The 17,766-nt window shown below is 35.7% G+C and overlaps 2 protein-coding genes across 4 annotated transcripts in view; one reads left to right on the top strand and one right to left on the bottom strand.

Annotated features, from left to right (window-relative positions):
• The window catches only part of LOC112045278 (5-oxoprolinase), a 33,329-nt gene extending 26,476 nt beyond the window's left edge, over nt 1–6,853 (bottom strand). Inside the window, exons 1-10 of one of the 3 annotated variants that reach the window (XM_052888318.1) lie at nt 6,660–6,853; nt 6,272–6,470; nt 5,283–5,453; nt 4,355–4,546; nt 3,698–3,986; nt 3,027–3,228; nt 2,833–2,930; nt 1,822–1,929; nt 1,025–1,177; nt 174–313 (exon numbers count right to left, since the gene is read on the bottom strand). In XM_052888318.1, coding sequence (XP_052744278.1) covers nt 174–313; nt 1,025–1,177; nt 1,822–1,929; nt 2,833–2,930; nt 3,027–3,228; nt 3,698–3,986; nt 4,355–4,546; nt 5,283–5,447 — 1,347 coding nt within the window. In that variant the 5' untranslated portion in view covers nt 5,448–5,453; nt 6,272–6,470; nt 6,660–6,853. The remainder of the gene's footprint in view (nt 1–173; nt 314–1,024; nt 1,178–1,821; nt 1,930–2,832; nt 2,931–3,026; nt 3,229–3,697; nt 3,987–4,354; nt 4,547–5,282; nt 5,454–6,271; nt 6,471–6,659) is intronic. The other 2 variants (XM_052888322.1, XM_024081392.2) reach the window with 2 other exon arrangements.
• A 123-nt stretch (nt 6,854–6,976) lies between these two features.
• Nucleotides 6,977–17,379, top strand: LOC112045280 (tRNA (cytosine(34)-C(5))-methyltransferase). Its single transcript, XM_024081396.2, has 13 exons — nt 6,977–7,135; nt 7,219–7,311; nt 7,694–7,908; nt 8,245–8,422; nt 8,730–8,814; nt 9,313–9,452; nt 9,927–10,060; nt 10,975–11,162; nt 12,240–12,384; nt 13,167–13,598; nt 14,456–14,622; nt 15,674–15,829; nt 17,197–17,379. Exons 1-13 carry the CDS (start codon nt 7,073–7,075, stop codon nt 17,343–17,345), a joined length of 2,145 nt encoding a protein of 714 aa, XP_023937164.1. The 5' UTR covers nt 6,977–7,072; the 3' UTR covers nt 17,346–17,379.
• The last annotated feature ends 387 nt before the right edge of the window (nt 17,380–17,766 follow it).

Genomic DNA, 17,766 nt, shown 5'->3' with positions numbered 1-17,766 from the left:
TTATACGTTAAAATTTATGGCCAATTTTTAATTTGTATCGTTTGAACTTTTTGTATTTAAAAGTCCGTATATGCATACAAATTCCAATATGTATTGAACGTCTCAGACCATTAAAAACGAATCTAAATGTTGGCCTACTAAAACCGTAAAGTAAAGCAAAAAAAAAATCATACCGATTTCCCGCCACTCTGTTTCAAGAAGCTATTTATTTGATCAGTCAATTTGGTGAAGGCAGCGACCGTCGCATTTAGATCCAACTCCTCGTTTTCGTTCGGTCCAAATATTTTGGGGAAATATTCAGGCAGGAGGCGCCCTAATAAACAGTAAAATTAAAAAAAAATACTTTGAACTAACGTTGAAAATTTTGGGGTGTTAATATAGCAGAGAGACGAATATCTTAGCAATCCATGGATTCACCGTGCGGGTGCCGGGGCCAACGTGTGCTAGAGAGAAAAGCTCCGAGCAAAGTCCAGGACTTGTGATCTGGACGTAGGGTTAAGGAATTCCTTGACAATTGATTAACACTCCCCTACTCTGCTCGTGTTGTTCTCCCTTCCTAGCCAAATTTGGTAAGATCCTATTAGCGCAGCTTTGGATACCCGTTCTAATATAGAACTAGCTTCAGTTATAGAGAGGCGAAGGTTTTTAAGCAAGTTATAGAGATTTTACTGGAAAACCTCTCGCACCTACTTCTACGGCGTACAGACTAACGACATTTTTAGTTAGTTCATTTGTTAGGTCATAATATTTATTCACTTTTATACTGTGGTCCGTAACATTCCGAAATGTTAGTCTCCCACGGGAGAGTAAGCTCTACAAGTACTATTCGCTTAGTTTGTTTGGACAAAAGGAAAATGTTTAGGTTAGATCTCGAAATAGCGATATCCGCTGGAATTTTATAATGTTTCTCATACATATACATTAATAAAGTCCAATAAAGTGCAGAACCTAGGTATTTAAACATTCCATAAATGAACGAATACTATCACAGAGCTCTATCACTACTAGAAAATAAGCAAGTTACCTAATAAGAGGTTAGCATCAGTGACAGTTAGGGGGCCCCCTTTCCTGTAGCAAGCGGGTCCGGGCTGCGCGCCCGCGGACTCCGGGCCCGCCACGAATAGCCCCGAGCGGAACATCAGCATCGACCCGCCGCCTGCCGCTACTGTGTTTATATCTGGAAGATACAAAACAAAGAAAAGTATATTAATTGATTATAGACCAAGAATCTCCTATTGCGAGACATATAAACAGATTCAAACTTTATGGATAATGCCCCGCACGCACTATGTTTCGAGCAGCGGCGCAACTAGATACAAGGATTACAGTGTGAAAGCAGAATTAGTAAATTTTAAGTAATCCACAATCTCTATTTTAACGTGCGCCCAAAAGTCACTGTCATATTTATTATAAGCGAGCATTTTTGTTTCTTCTTTCTTACTTTAATCTTTACCCTTCATTGCCCAGTATTTTGATACAGGGCCCCTCCAAGGCATGCAACGCCACTAGTTCCTCAGTCTCCTTGATTGTTGATGTAATTTATATACTACGTGCCTGTAGCGTTATCGGCAGATAACTTCCGAAACATAAAGTTCGAATCGGGCTATGTCTTCCAAAGCATCCATTACATACTAAGAAGAAAGGATTGACAATCCATCATCTTCATAAATGTAAAACGATGAAGATTCGGTCATAGGATCTCACTCACACACAATGTTATGATTTAAACTTTCCCGTAACATTGAGATTGTTTGTCAATGAAAATTTATAGAAACTATAAGTATATAATAACTATAATAAGTTGATTTGATCAAAACTTACCCAGCTGTGGTGCCTGAATGGTAACTCCTGCAGTGGTCGCCTCGTGAACGTGTTCCAAAGCTCCCGCATACCGCGACACGTCGGTCGAGGTGCCTCCCATGTCGAAACCTAATAATACGTAATAATAATAACTGATAGACCAAGCAGTTGGGTCACAACCAGTATTGGGGGGGGAAATCTAGTCAGTGGCGGTCACAATAGATCCGAAAGGGTCAACTATAGGGACCTCTTGAGGACTTGCAGACAAAGCCAGTACATCAAGAAAAAAACGAAGCAATAGTAATTAAAAACCATTGCGAATTAAACAAAACAACACTTTGCACGAAATTCAACTAACACGTCCTACAAAGCGCCTAGCTAAGCCAATCAACTTAACACATAAGTGTTAAGGCTCATGTGTTAATATTGACCTTATATACCCGAATGTCTCAAAAATCATTATATTCATCATCATATAAGATCATCATCTTAAAAGCTAATCTTCATCCACATTACACAAGCAACCATGCCCTTCAGACCATAACACATCTATACTGCAGGTGAAATAAGCATTCGGTAGTAGTTCCCAAGTGGGAACCAGAACCATATTGTTCTCTTAAAGCACATCTTGGCCATTTCGTATCCAGGCATCCCAGTCAATCGTTAACTAATCAATAAAGAAAAAAAACTGGCCTCATGTAAAATTAAAGCTGTTTAACCGTGTGACCATTGACCTCTTATAATAAAAGGACGCACAATCATGTAGAAAAACTGGCCAACATTGCTTTGACAGTTTTAGAATTATTGGTAAAGAAAATTGTACTTAAAGGCCTTTAAATATAGTCCAATATTCAATAAAATCCCAAATTAAAGCAAATTCAACCTTAAGGATTGAGTTTAAGGTTGAATTTGCAAATACGACTACTTGAATTGAGTGTCAAGAAGTTGTTTGGCACTCATTGAGTGGGTACGTTTTTTGGTCGCTGATTGTGCATCCATTTTTTTAATAGGAGATCGATGCGTGTGACCTACCAATAACAGGTAATCCAGTCTCCTTTTGATAAGAAGTGAGGGCATAACCAACCACACCCCCTGCAGGTCCTGATAGAATCGCCCGCGAACCGTTAAATCTATAAATTAGAAACTTGTTATGAATATCTAAAAACTTTAACCATTCCATACAATAAGAGTGAAGAAATAAATGTTTTTGCATTACATTTACTCACAAATTCATTGGTGTCAATCCTCCGTCCGATTGCATGAACAACACGTTAGAGTTCTTCAAGTCATCAGTGAAACCATTTGAAAATCCCTTTACATACTCCTTGATATGTGGAGTCAAATATGCATCAGCCGACGCTGTGAAGCCCCGCGGAACCATTCTCACCATTGATGTGACAGAATGTGAGAGAGATACTTGGTTGAAACCTGTGCAAAAGAGGATTGAATTATAACTTTATGACAATATTTAGCATTAACATTTTAAAAGAGCACACATTTTTTTCCAAAAGTCTGGATCAAATCTTGCAACTGCAATTTACAACGGTTATCCCCAAACTAAAATTTTCCATATTACGTAGTTCTAAAACCAGTATGGCGGACAATCAAAGATGGCGGACTGTTTTCAAATTACCATGACAGAGATTCCGCATGAAAGTATTGACAAAAAAGAGTTCGAAAATTAAATGACGTCATTCTAAGAGATAGTCGCCGAATTTTCAAAATCGTTTAAGTATATCCAGATATTACCCACAATAACGAAATATAAAACACCCAAACTCACAAACTTTATTATGTTAAAATAATATATATAATAAATAGTAAGCAAAATAATCATTGTTCCAAGTTGATTGTTTTATGAACCAAAATATGACATCTCTTGTAAATCATTACTCACCTAACTCCTCAGCAATCTTTCCAATTTTTAGTTCATGCTCTCTATAAGTGTAACTATGAGCAAGAACAACTGCTATACTGTTTATCCCTTTCTCTCTCAGTACTTTTAAATCTTTTCTCACTGCTTCCTCATCCACGTCTTGAATAACCAGTATCTTTTGACCGGTAGTGCCGTACGTTTCTTTCCATTTCAATTTAGACTTGTCTATCTGACATTGATCCATTCCCGGTATTACACGACAGTCTACTTCTACCACTTCTGTATATAACACATCAGGACGTTTTATATTCTGAAATGCAGTAGGAAATAATTAATTAATGCAAGGTTTAAAGCACACAATCCACTAAATTGATTTTGAAATCCTTAATCATTTAGAGCATCACATGTTTTATACATTCGATTGGTTGCCAGTAAAACTAACCATTGACATGAATTGCATAATTTCAAAGGTTTTATTTTTTAATTGTAGTACCTAATTCATTGTTATAAATTTATAATTTAAAAATATATAATTGATTCAGGAACAAGTTGAAAAAACAACTTTATTTTCTGGAATTCAAAAGTTTTTTCTTCAACTGATTTGAATTTGTTTCAAGTTTAGTAAGTGCCAATTTAATTTTAAAATTCTGAGTATTTATTGTAAATAAATTATATTACCAGTTGAAATATATTAGGCCTAGCCTGGTTGCCAATATACAGAAGATCTTTGAAGCCTTTGTTAATGACAAGAGCCATCTTAGCTCCCTTCCTCTCCAGAAGTGCATTGGTAGCAACTGTGGTGCCCATCCGGATGGACTCTATAAGTGATGAGTTAACTTTGCCATCTTTATCTAAGGCGTTACCTGTTTCCTGAAATGTAATTTCAAAATATACATTTTAATACTTCCTAGTATATGAATACTTCATAATGATTTCTGAAAAACATTTGCAACATTGTCTACACAGTTTTAGATTTTTTACGATGAACTCTTTGATTTATAGGATAAAAACAATAATTATGACCGTTTTCTCTAGATCGGTCAAGAAGTTAAGCAGGAAATATCTAACAAACTCACTTATTTGGTACACTAACCATATTCTGTTGGTTAAATTAAGAAAGTCTGTAATCTGTCATTTAAGTTGTCAACCATAAAATTTTAAATTGATGATTGATTATCTAACCCAGGATTGCTGTATTTAAAATCACAGAAACACTAACTTCGCTAGATAGGTTGTTGCAGAATTAGCTTTGGTGATAATTATTTTTTAAGTTTAACAGGAACTTTTATATGTAGCGCAGTAGTATGAGCGGTGGATTTACAAGACAGATGTCCTGGGTTTGATTTCTGGCTGGGCCAATTGAGGTTTTCTTAATTGGTCCAGGTGTGGCTGGTAGAGGACTTTCCGCATTGGCTAGTTACCACCTTACCGACAAAGACGTACAGCCAAGCGGTTTAGCATTCTGGTACCATGTTATGTAAAAACCGAAAGCGTGTAAAAACTTGTAAAAAATAAAATAAATAAATAAATAAAAATAAGCAATGTCATTATCAGTTGATTTAAAAAATATATCCAGTATATTTTGTTAGTGTGGATGATAGAGTACCTCCTGTAAAATCCTCCTTATGGCTTCTCTTGGAGCATCGTCATAATTCTGTGGATCCACTGACAACAATTTCATAACCCGCACTTTGCCATTGGGGCAAGATGCAAACACATCTGTGAAAGTGCCCCCTCTGTCAATAGCAAACTGGAAGCCTTTGGGACCCATTTACACCTGCAAAAATGCAATATGAAATACATGTACTTACATTCATTTATGTGAGAACTAAAGTTTAACAATAAAATAAAATTTTTATACTTAATATGTGTATGTGATTAAAACATAAATGCTCAAACTAAAAAAATTGTTCACTAAATAATTTGATATCACCAACAGGCTACAGAAATTAACTGAGTTTCTATTCATAAGAATCTTATCAAAGCTAAACATTTAGAAATGAGATATCATTATATAAATAAATAATCAGCAGTTACAATGACACAACATAAATAATATTTTAGATAACCAGCAGCCTGTAACTTTGACCTAAATGCCTCACAGTCTAAGAGCCCGTAAACCCCAGACCTTCGTCTTTTTATAAAAACTGAAAGTTTGTCAGCTCAGGCTCCTTCCATAAGTACGTACGGTAGCCAATTATAGAGTTCGGAACTTGGTGGCTTTGTGAGGTAGCAGGTTTTAAGGACCCAGACCCTCTACCATCATTTTATAAGTTTTCCTCTGCATAATATGAGAAATTACATTTACAGTGCAACCCTTCGAGAAAGATTATGTATTTTGAAACATCAAGGGTCTCTAGCGAAGGATTGCCATGAAACCAAGTGTCTGGCGAATGGGGATAACATTTCTGATTATGCCGATAAAAATATAAAAAAAATTAAACTTTATACTAAGACAACATTAAGAAAATATACAACATCTAAAAGTAATTGATTCTTCAGCCAGAACAGCAAGACATGGATATGTAATTGAATATTATATGTAACAAGTGTAAGCAATGTGTTTGTTAATTAAATATAGTGTTTGACACTCACAAATAATGTGGCTTTCTATTGGTAAAACAATTTTCAAAATCAATCCAGTAGATCCAGTGATTTCACCCCACAACCTCACAAACTTTACCTCTATCAAATATTAGTTTATATTTAAACAATAAAAAGTAAATTACAATATAGGTAAATTAAATATTCAAAAATAATACTCAAAAAAACTTATATATTATACACTCAACCTCTGTCAACAAAACATTTCAATATCAAATCTATCTGTTTATTAAATAAAATTTATCAAAATTGATATAGTAGTTTTAGATTGTCATAACAAATCTTTTTCTCTTTTTAATATTAGTATGTATACTAGAACTATTAAATTTATTACTACAATAGGAGGACTGCAAAAAAAAATATTTTAAAGTAAATTTACCAAATATTAGAATTAATATTAATAACCAAAATTGTATTTGTATTCACAAATTCACACTATTGTTTGTGTTTGTGTTTGATTAACTTTGTTTTTAAATTTAATTATCACAGATTATTTTTATTTTAATGCCTGTATTTCGAAAGAAAAAGAAGAAAACATGTTAAAATTTTTATTTTCAATAATTTCATAATAATTAATCTGTGTATTTAACTGTCAAATGCTGTCAACCAAAGATTAAAAATATTACTCTCTACTCTGCGAATTGACATGTGATTGACAATTTGGCAACAACAATTTTTTAGTCTATATTATTTACATTCTTTTCTGAGATGTGTTTGTGTGAACTGTGATTAATTTTTTGAAAACTTTCGCAAAAAATATTTGGTTGGTCGCTTGGCGATTATCTAAGAAAAATGGGTCGGAGAAACCGTAATGTTAATAAATTCGCTCAAAGGAAGCGTGACCGAAAAGAACAGGTACGTCCCTAATTTTTACGTCTAGTTTTAGAATACACAATTTCTAATTCAATAGCTACAAAAGGATTTTTTACACATTATAGGAAAAAAGCCGTCAAGAAAATCCGGCGCCTGATACTCGGAAACATTATGAAGATATAGTACGTGAAAATGCAGCTTTTGAGGAGTATTATAAGGTAAACAAAAAGTTAGGTTACATTTATGTTTTATACTTTTTTTACTAATAAATTGAGGTTAGTCCCACACTAAAGAACTGATATGTACAATGATATAAGAATTTTAAAAAAAAACTGTATTTTTTTATAGTTATGTGTTCTAATGCAATTCCACATGCAATGCTACATTCAGAATACTTGAAAAGCATGAATAAAAGAAGTGTTTGTATGTATTGAATTTAAAAATAAAAAGTGTACCTAATTAAGAATGAATGTTTCGACTGAATGAGCAATGAGTAATTGTGTAACTTAATTCATACACAATTACTCATTACTCAGTTCTAAATAATAATTTAATTTTGTAAAAACTTTTTTTTACATATTTTATTATTATATTTTAAAGGTTCAAAAAGTATGCCCGGAAGATCAGTGGGACGATTTCATGAAAAGCATAAAGGAAAACTTGCCTACAGCATTCAGAATAACAGGCTCCAAATGTGAGGCGGACGCCTTACTAAAGATTGTGACCAGTGAATACTTCTCTGAGATACTGAACATGAAGTTAAAAGTGGAGGGAAAAGATGAGGAGGAGGAGATTAAGCCTATTAACTTACCTTGGTAAGTATGTCTCTTAACTTTTTAAGTAATGTCTAAATCAACAACATTATATTGTACCTAGGGTACATAAACTCGATGGTCAGTGTCAATAGCTCAACCCACAGAAGATTACGTGAAAACATCCGACTAAACCCGAAGATGCCCGATTTCGTCTTGTCTACTTGTAAATTTTGTTCAATTTGAAGTGCTGTGACATAACCTATATTTCTGAACGACAAAAAGCAACTGTTGAATGGTTAAAATTTGGTTTGAGATGTGGAAAGCGTAGTAAACATTCACTTTCAAATTTAAAATATAAATATGGATTGTGACATTTTGTCTTTTGATTATTTCAAGGTATCCAGGAGGTCTAGCCTGGCAACTGCGCCTATCGCGAACTGACATCCGTCGTAATGAGGCACTGTACCGTCTCCACAACTTCCTTGTGGCCGAGACTGCAGCTGGTGGAGTGTCAAGACAGGAGGCAGTGTCAATGATACCCCCTGTTGTACTACAAGTTGAGCCACATCATAAGGTATGGATGTTTTGTTTTTGAAGTAAGACTCCATTTTTTTTCCTTTTTAGGAAGAAAAAAAAGAAAGAAGGGTAAGCTGGTGAATATATTACAGTGTAATCAGGCGAGGCAAATGGATGTTGGAAGGGAGAGCTAATGTTTATTTTTTTAAATGACTATTATTGTTACTCCTGTAATTTGTTGTATAAACTATGTTAAACTACTTATGTCTTTGGGTTTGGATTTAAACCATTATTGGAATTTATTTTATTAAACATGTTATATATAATCAAATTATGTTTAGTCATTAAACTGATTTTGGTTTTAGGTTTTGGATATGTGTGCAGCACCAGGCTCAAAGACTGCTCAACTTATTGAATTCTTGCATTCAGAAGAAGACAAGACTCCTACTGGTCAGTATACTGAACATTATAGCAGTACTCTAAATAATAATCATTTAATTCAAACAAATGGGTCTCGAGCCAGCAGTGTCCAGTGACTCCCTGTAACTCGTTTGATGTCCTCAATCCACCTAGTGCGGGTTCAAACAACACTGCACTTTCTGCTATGGGGTCGCATGCCAGCACCTTGGGACATCAATGTTCATTGGCTCTTCGAACTATGTGCCGTCAAGTCACTGACATAGCTGTCAGTGACTTTGGTTCTTCTGTGGGTCTTCCCATTTCTGTTGAATACATACTCAAAATTGGTTTAATCAACACATTCCATGATTCCTCTCAAGTGGAAAAATATTTATATTCAAAGTTTCCAAGATAAGTAACATTAAAATTTAATATTATTGTATTAATACATGAATATAACTAAGTAGATTTAGTAATAGGCACAATTTGTCATGCTTAGTGTAGGTCTACAGTCCTACAGAAAATAAATAGATTTGTTGTTGTTTCCAGGGTTTGTAATGGCAAATGATGTGGACAACAGTAGGTGCTACATGTTAGTGCATCAAGCGAAGAGGCTCAACTCACCATGCATTGTGATAACCAATCACGATTCTGCTGTGATGCCTTCATTGGTTGTCACTGATGAACAGGTTAGTGCTACAGTCATCATCAAAGTTATCATCTTCATCTTATCATATCTGCTAAGCTAGTGACTTTGGTTCTTCTGTGGATCTCCTCAATTCTGATTTGATCACACAAGAGGTACTTCGAGCATAGCTTGTTCCATCTCCTGCTGTGTGATAGTTTGATTATATATTCAACAGAAATTAGGAAATAGTCAGAAATAGATGACCTCTCTTGCACAGTTGATAGAGCTGTCATTCTCAACAGGGAGTGCCTGGGTTTTATTCCGAACTTGAGTTAGCTTTGGTAACCACCCTACCGGTATAGAGTCGCCAAGTGATCTAGCGTTCCGGTACGATGTCGCATAAAAACCGGTATGGGCAGAGGTATGGGTAGAATAAATTTAAGAATAAAAGATGTGTTACTTTAACTTATTTTTTTAAAGTTTATTATATTGTAATAGCATGGCATAATAGCTAATGATATTTTTTTTTCAACAGAACCCCGAGCTAACAAAACCGCTGAAGTTCGATCGCATATTATGCGATGTCCCTTGCTCCGGCGACGCGACTCTGAGGAAAAATCCCGACATATGGCTGAAGTGGTCAACTGGCAATGGCAACAATTTACATGGGTAATTAACTACTTATTAATTATAATGCGTACCGTAGAGCTAAGTTAAAGAACGATATCGTTCAGAAGTAAACTTCTACTGTAGGCCTAGGAGCGTCAAAGAAGAGAGAATGACATTTTGTCGGCCAATATCGGCGAATCGAATTTTTCACTCTCTCTTTCGTTGTGAATTTTGTTCTCTGATATGACAAGCATATCAAAATGTCCTCATATGGAAAACAGGCAAAGATGCAAATTCAGTTTCAGAAAGTGTGTTCAAAGTGTATTTCCTCGCAAATGTGTTTTAAAACGTCATACGTGCGCTTTAATAATTACAGCCTTTGCTTCCTTACTATAGCTCTAGCCTACGGCCCGAGCTTGCAATATCACCTCGGCTGTAATTTTCAACTTACTGCACTTATATCATAATGTACTATTACATGTGCTTGTAATTATACTGGCAACAATATTCTTCGTCATAATTAAAAATCAAACGAACTTACCAAAGTGAAGTTCGATGATAATTATGTGAGCAGCTTCATTCGACGAGATAATTTTGTCTACGTTCAATCTCTTTTTCGTCTGGTAGAGTGCAATGTTTATGCTCTATCTTTTATTACTGTGGTACTGTGTGTGTGTGTGAAAAAAACAAGCGCATGTAGTAAAAATAGCTAGCTAGCTAGCTATTTGACGGTGATATATTAGCTAGCTGACGGCGCGCGGTTTCACCCACGTGGTTCCCTTTATCGTAGGAATACGGGGATAATATATACTACCTTCCTTGATAAATGTGCTATCATCTTTCAGTCTTATACTGAAAAAATTAGTAGTTAGGAGTTTAGGAACAGTAGTTCCTGAGATGAGCTTTCCATTCAAGCAAACAAACAAACTCTTCTGCTTTATAATATTGGTATAGATTAATTTATCTTCCACCAGCATCCAGTACCGTATACTCAGACGCGGCTGCGAGTTGCTGTCGATCGGCGGTAGACTGGTCTACTCCACTTGCTCTTTCAACCCGGTAGAGAACGAAGCTGTGATACATCGCCTGTTGCAAGAAGTTGGAGACACTGTTCAGTTGGTGGATGTTTCTGGTTCGCTGCCTGGCTTGAAGTTTCACAAGGGTAAGATTATTTGTATTGAATTTACTATCACATCATATAGTCTTAAATTAACACAAATTATACAAGGCGCTGGGGAGTATTTCCCATAACTCTTCTATACCGAGAATTAATTAAAAATGTTTAAAGAACATGTTTTCTTAAATTAATATTTTCAGAGTAAATAGATCTTAAAATGTGTCCCATTATATACGCATCCTTATAATTCTGACATAGATAGCCAAACCACAGAAAACTTATGTGACCAAGCTTTAAAATTTTAAAATGCAAGAATAGATAAAGGCGTGTGTTTACATGGATAGTCCGAATTATTTGAATTACTTTGTATGAAAACATAAAAAGTTTTTATTTTTAGTCAAAAATTTCATTTTTATTAGTTATGCAGTTCGGCTCCTTTAAGTGGATTCGTCAACACCTTGCAGTTATGGGAAATACTCCTCAGCACCCTGTATAGAGGTGATTCTTTTTAAGAACCGACGCTGATTTCAATGGATTAGCGTCAGATATCCTGTACGCCTACTATTCGTCAACTACATATCTCATGAGAATGACATATTGCCGCCCAATATCGACGGATTCGAAAATATCGCAGTCTCTCTCTCTCTCTCTCTCTCTTTCGGTCTATCGCAACGCAAGACAGAGCTCTATTTTGCAGGTCTATTGTGACTTTTCGTTTACCACGCCTAAGTAAGACAATTTCAGGTAACAGTCAAGGAAAGTTAGCGTAGATAAAATGGACCAAGATTTTGCAAAGTAGACAACTACATTTTATCTCAATTGTGTTTCAGTGAGGTTTCAGTATGATGTAATTGGATACAGACAGTAATAAAGCTATTAAGAAACGTCATTTAATGTCTGTTCTGCCTTTTGAGAAGAGATTACGTCTGTTAGCTGTGTTTGTTATCTTTTTACAAATAGTTATAGGTGTAGACTATGATCTCTTTAATTGCGGTTTCACTATTCAAGCTCAATATATTATAAAACATCTGATTGTATTTATATTCCTAATACAGATAGTATTCGGAATATAAATACAATCAGATGATGAAAATGCTACAGATATGTATTCTGTTACTCAAGGCATGACACATTGGCGACCAGCATCCAAGGACATGGTGTTCTATGACAAGTATGAAGATGTACCAGAGAAGTGGCAAACTGTGGTGAGGCCGCAAATGTTTCCACCCAAATCTGAGGACTTGGATAAATATCATCTGGACAGGTGGTGAGTATAACATTATGTGAAATTTTACTTAGGTATTGATAAATAGATTAAGCTTTATTGTTATTGATTTTTGCCTGTTCTAATAATAGAAGAAAAGAATGAAAAAATAAGCGAATGTCATGTCATATTTTATGAGATGTGGAAAAACTATGTACCAGTGAATAACCTTGATGTCTTTTAGACTCGTCCAAAGCGTTTCTGTTATTCGTTCCTTCGCACTACGGAGTTATTGGATGCCCTTCCAGCTTCCGTTTTCCCTACCACCTATAACATGGGTATCTTAAAGTCAAGAGTGAATAAGCATCTACACAAACGCGTTCCACTGTAGGCTGCAGCATCGCTGTCAAGCATGATTGCATATAAACAAATTCAAAAATCAATATTGTAAATTACAGTACTGAGATTTTTTTTCTGAAAAAAGAATATTAGTGTAAATCTTTGCGTTTCATCTCTAGTTTAGGATTAGGTACGACAATAGACAACAGGCTGAAATAGAATATAAGTTTTACAGATGGCTAAGGAATCAGTCGAAATCAAGATATAGCTATTTTCAATTTCATTTTTATTCTTTAAAAATTAGCCCTTGATCTTGCCTGTAACAACAACTTGTTAGGAGGAGAGGAGAATGAAAATCCACACCCCTTCGGTTTCTACACGACATCGCGCCGGAACGCTAAATCGCTTGGTGATAATTTTTGCCGGTAGGGTGGTAACTAGCCACGGCCGATGCCTTCCACCAGCCAAAATCATCCTTTTCAGACATCATACTTTTACCTTTTTAGCATAAGAATCCTGCCTCACCATCAAGATACGGGTGGATTTTTCGTGGCAGTTTTCGAGAAATCTGCCCCATTACCTTGGGAGAAAGATCAACCTAAGGCCGAAGCAACTGGACCTGAAGAAGAGAAAGAGAAAAAAGAACCCCCGAAAAAGAAAAGAAGAATGGGTGGTTACAGAGAAGATCCATTTGTATTTTTCTCTGGTGACACAGAAGATGTATTTCCTTCTATAAAAGAGTTCTACGACCTTAATGAAGAATTTGACCCTACTTGTTTACTTACCCGTTGTCACGTTGGGAAGAAGAAGAATATTTATCTGGTATCACCAACAGTAAAAGATGTTGTTCAGAAGAATGAGAACAATATAAAGATTATAAATACTGGCGTTAAGACGTTTGTGAGGTGTGATAATAAAAATATGACATGTCCATTTAGGTGAGTTGTTAATGGAAATTTTTAACTTAAAGATTGAGTGATTTAAAATACTTTTATTTATATAATAATTATACTGGCAGAAGCCTGCAACTTCGTTCGCGAGAAAATCAAAGTAAACTTTCATTGTAAGTGAACACTTTTTAGAAGTTGTAATTGGTGTACTAAGTTAACCTTGAACCAGAAATATATACCATCTCGGGCTTTGTTGCATTGTTTTGTTATCTTGAAAAGATTTGGCGATTCTTTCGATTAAAGCTACCAGCAGGTTTACTCACTATAGTTGACGCATGCTAGTTGATATATACGAAATTGAGATTCTATGTAACATATGTCATTTGGTGCTTACTAGTGGATATCACGCAGTAGGTAAATGACATTTTGTCAATGGATTTGATGTTTATTTTAAAAGGTTGATAATAAAGACCAGAATAGTGAATAGGCTTTAACCAACAATAATCGTCATATTTCAACCGATTTTCACAATACTTTTTATATACCTAATAAGGACCTCATGAATCACTCTTATCCATTAGTAAAAACCGTATGAAAATCCATTCAGCAGTTTAGACTTTATAGCGGACAGACAGGGGCAGCGGATGATTTCGTTTTATGTTATGTATAGATACAATGTTCATGAACAAATCTACTAATATTATAACGCTGAAGAGTTTGTTTGTTTGAACTCACTAATCTCAGGAACTACTGGTCCGATTTGAAAAATTCTTTCAGTGTTAGATAGCCTATTTGTCGAGGAAAGCTATAGGCTATATATTATTCCCATATTCCTACGGGAACGGGAACCACGCGGATGAAATCGCGCGCCGTCAGCTAGTGTTAAATAAAATATTTCTCCTTAGACTATCCCAAGAGGGTCTCCAAAGCATATCCCGACACATAGGCAAGAAGCGACGCCTGAACATATTGAAGGAAGACCTGATACTCGTGCTACAGAATGACAATCCCAGCAACCCGCCTGATGTTAAACTCTTCTCAGAGCATACGCAGAACTTGGTTAAGGATTTCGGTAAGACAAAGATACAGTAAAAATTATTTTATTCAGTAAGAACACTACTTTTACTTTGAATTGTCAATGTAGTTCTATTTTTTTAATATTATAAAATAACTAGCGGATGCCATCGTCCGCCCTTAGACCTCCTTAATCCGGCCCTCTCGCAAATTCCGTTCTTAGTGGACGTCTACTACGTACGAACTACCTTCCTGTCAAATTTGAACTTTGTGCGTGTAGCGGATTTCGAGATATCGTGATGCATTTTCGCATGTTATCGCCGCGTTGCAATAACTTGCGGTACGGACGGCTTCAGTATGCTCGTGGCAATCTCTTGTTGTGTAATTCTTTATGGGTTACTTGGGATAGGCGGGGAGAGTGACTTGAGTGGAAAAGGGGAGTGTTAGATATCTGTCAAAGGCGCCTTTAACCCTACACACATCGTTCACAAGTGCGTGACTTCACTCAAGGTCATTCTCTGCCATTCTAGGGTCTTATTTTGGTTACAGTTTGATTTGTAATTAAGTTGTCCTGATAAGTGTTGTGAATCATACCTTTGTTCGACATTAGTTTTCTTATTTTTGTAATCACTTTTGAGTCTGCTAAAACGCATTTATTTATTAAGATGATGATAAAAGGACAATCATATCAAAATAAATCTGTTAGTCGGAGGAGAATCTGTAACAAGCTCAGCCAGTGGAAAAATGAATATCTTGAAGAACAACATATGCCCCGTTTTGTTCAGTGGCTAGACTTTGCATACAAAGCATGAGATCCTGGGTTTATCTTCCTCTAATTTAATTACTTCCAGCTCAGGGCTCAAAAATTGGTAGCATTACAACAATCCCTCAAAAAACATGCAGTCTCCGTCATTATCTGATAGTAATTTTTACAATGTCAAAAAGCAATTAAAACATCAAAAGTATTATATCCCTACCCACCAACTTACATTGAAGCAGCGTGATGAGTTTTAACACCAAAAAAACCGTCTTTTCTAATTAAAGATATTGTACAACTTAGCCAAAAAGCGTCAAGAGTCTACTTACTGAACAGAAACATTGCATTACAGCAACTGGCAGCTGTGTCCTGGAATACAAAGACCGGGAGTCGAACCTGGAGCTGACGCTGGTGGGTTGGAGGGGCGTGCACTCGCTGCGGGCGTACACCGCCACGCCCGACACTGTTCACTATCTGCGCCTGTTGGGTGCTGACTACAGCAAATATGGTATGCTTTTTTGCAAGTTTTGAAGTGATAACTTCAGGGAGGGAGTAGCGTGTTACAGCTGACGTTCGCACGTTTGATACTTGCACTTGACAGAGGGAACTTCGGTCTGATTTTACGACCACCTTCGTCCATTAAAAACAGGACCTGCCTCGCTAACCGTTACCCCTCTGGCAAAGATCAAAAATCAATGATCTAACACGTTTATAAAAACTAGTAGTTGGTATAGAATCGATGTTTCATTGTTGTAATCGTTTTCGTCGTGTAAAGAGCTCCCTAAAAGTGTCGGTTTGTGTAGTTGAATGGCATAAAAAACTACCAAAAACTTGTAGTTTAGTAAAACATAGAGTAACGTTTCATTTGTAAGTATTTCTACCTTAATTTTATCAAATCTCTAATAAAAATAATTTCTAAAAAGAATCGATTCTTTCGACGAAACAGCAAAAAATTTATCAAGCCATCGAATATTCTAAGTATATATTCTGTGGATAGTCAAAGCGATGTGTCTGTTAGTCTGTGTAAAAATTACGCGTGTGTGTATTGCGAGCCAAATTTACAGTTGTGTGTAGTGTATGGACACTTGAATATATTTATTGGTGTTAAACATTTTCGATGTGTGAGTTTACCTCGTCCCCCTCAAAAAACCGACAGACAATTTTGTTGGTGAATTTGAGTGCGATGCATCTCTATTTTCTAATTCCTCTATGACGACCACAGAGTATTAAAAGTTTCCATGTTGCTGTCGCATCGCAATGGTCTTCACATCTCTCTGACAATAGAGGAGGAGAATTCAATTAATTAAAGCAATTAGTTTAAGTTACCACTTCTGTCGAGCGTTTCGAGATGCACACGTTTTTTTATTCAACTTTTTTTTAGGGTTTCATTTACGACTTCGCCGTCCATCAGTCTGTCTGTCACCAGACTTTTATGAACCATATGATAGTTAGATAGTTGAAAATTTCACACAGATGATGTTTTCTGTTGCTGTTATAACAACAAATAGTAACAATAAAATAAATATTATATGTCTGTGTGAATTGTCTGTAATTTTTTGAGGAGGACGAGGTAAACCCACATATCGAAATTATTGGACACCAAGAAATATATTGTGTACTTACAAGATGTAAAATCGATTCTATAGAAACGTGTTTGATTGATGATTCTTGACAGAGGGATAACGTCTAACGAAGCAGGTCCTTCTTTACCATTATAACACATCTAAAGTTAGAAAGAACAATACAATAGTTTATTTTATTAATAACAATACAATAGTTAATTTTGCCACAGCAAAAAGTATGGCAAGGTTTTGTAAATAAGTATAAATATACCATAAATTGTGTATACTTAATCAAGTCCATTATCATCTTCAGATGTGAACAAGTTTAAGAAGGCTTCCGAACTGACGGAAACGGGAACTGATGCTGCAGCGGGCGCCGAAACTGAGGCCACAAGCGAAAATGACCTTAACGGCGTTGAGACGAGTCAAACTAATAATGAAGATAAAATCGATTGTACGTAAGATACGTTATTGATTAATAAATATTATATATTCACGCTTGTACTTTAATTACTTGACAATCTTAAAAAGATTGTCTGAAATTACGAGATCAGATCGATATTCTATATCCTATGGGGATGACCTTGTCATCATAGATTTAGTTTTCGAAGCGTTAGCGTTTGTAGAAAGAGAATTGACGTGTAACTTGGCAACAGGCGCTTGTTACCTACTTTGCTCGAAATTCGGTCGGAATAAAATAATATCAATAAAACACAATATGTTTGGACCTTACATGGTAACCTGGTTTGGTACCTTTATTCACACCACCACAAGTCGCTCGGGAGCGATAACAAACTTTATTGGCATTGGCAACCATGTTTGACAAATTTACTTGACAAACTCTTCAAAGCCGCTAACTCAAATTATCTGACAAACACGTTTG

This window comes from Bicyclus anynana, chromosome 2 (genome assembly GCF_947172395.1).
Source record: "Bicyclus anynana chromosome 2, ilBicAnyn1.1, whole genome shotgun sequence".
NCBI lineage: Eukaryota > Metazoa > Arthropoda > Insecta > Lepidoptera > Nymphalidae > Bicyclus > Bicyclus anynana.
The sequence above is the reverse complement of the archived record's forward strand: the minus strand, read 5'-3'. Positions and strand labels throughout refer to the sequence as shown.

Coding starts and splice junctions, on each gene's coding strand:
- LOC112045280 (XM_024081396.2), top strand. CDS start 7,073: ATGGGTCGGAGAAACCGTAATGTTAATAAATTCGCTCAAAGGAAGCGT. Junction 11,163..12,239: donor TGGCTTGAAGTTTCACAAGG/GTAAGATTATTT, acceptor CTGTTACTCAAG/GCATGACACATTGGCGACCA. Junction 14,623..15,673: donor GAACTTGGTTAAGGATTTCG/GTAAGACAAAGA, acceptor ATTGCATTACAG/CAACTGGCAGCTGTGTCCTG.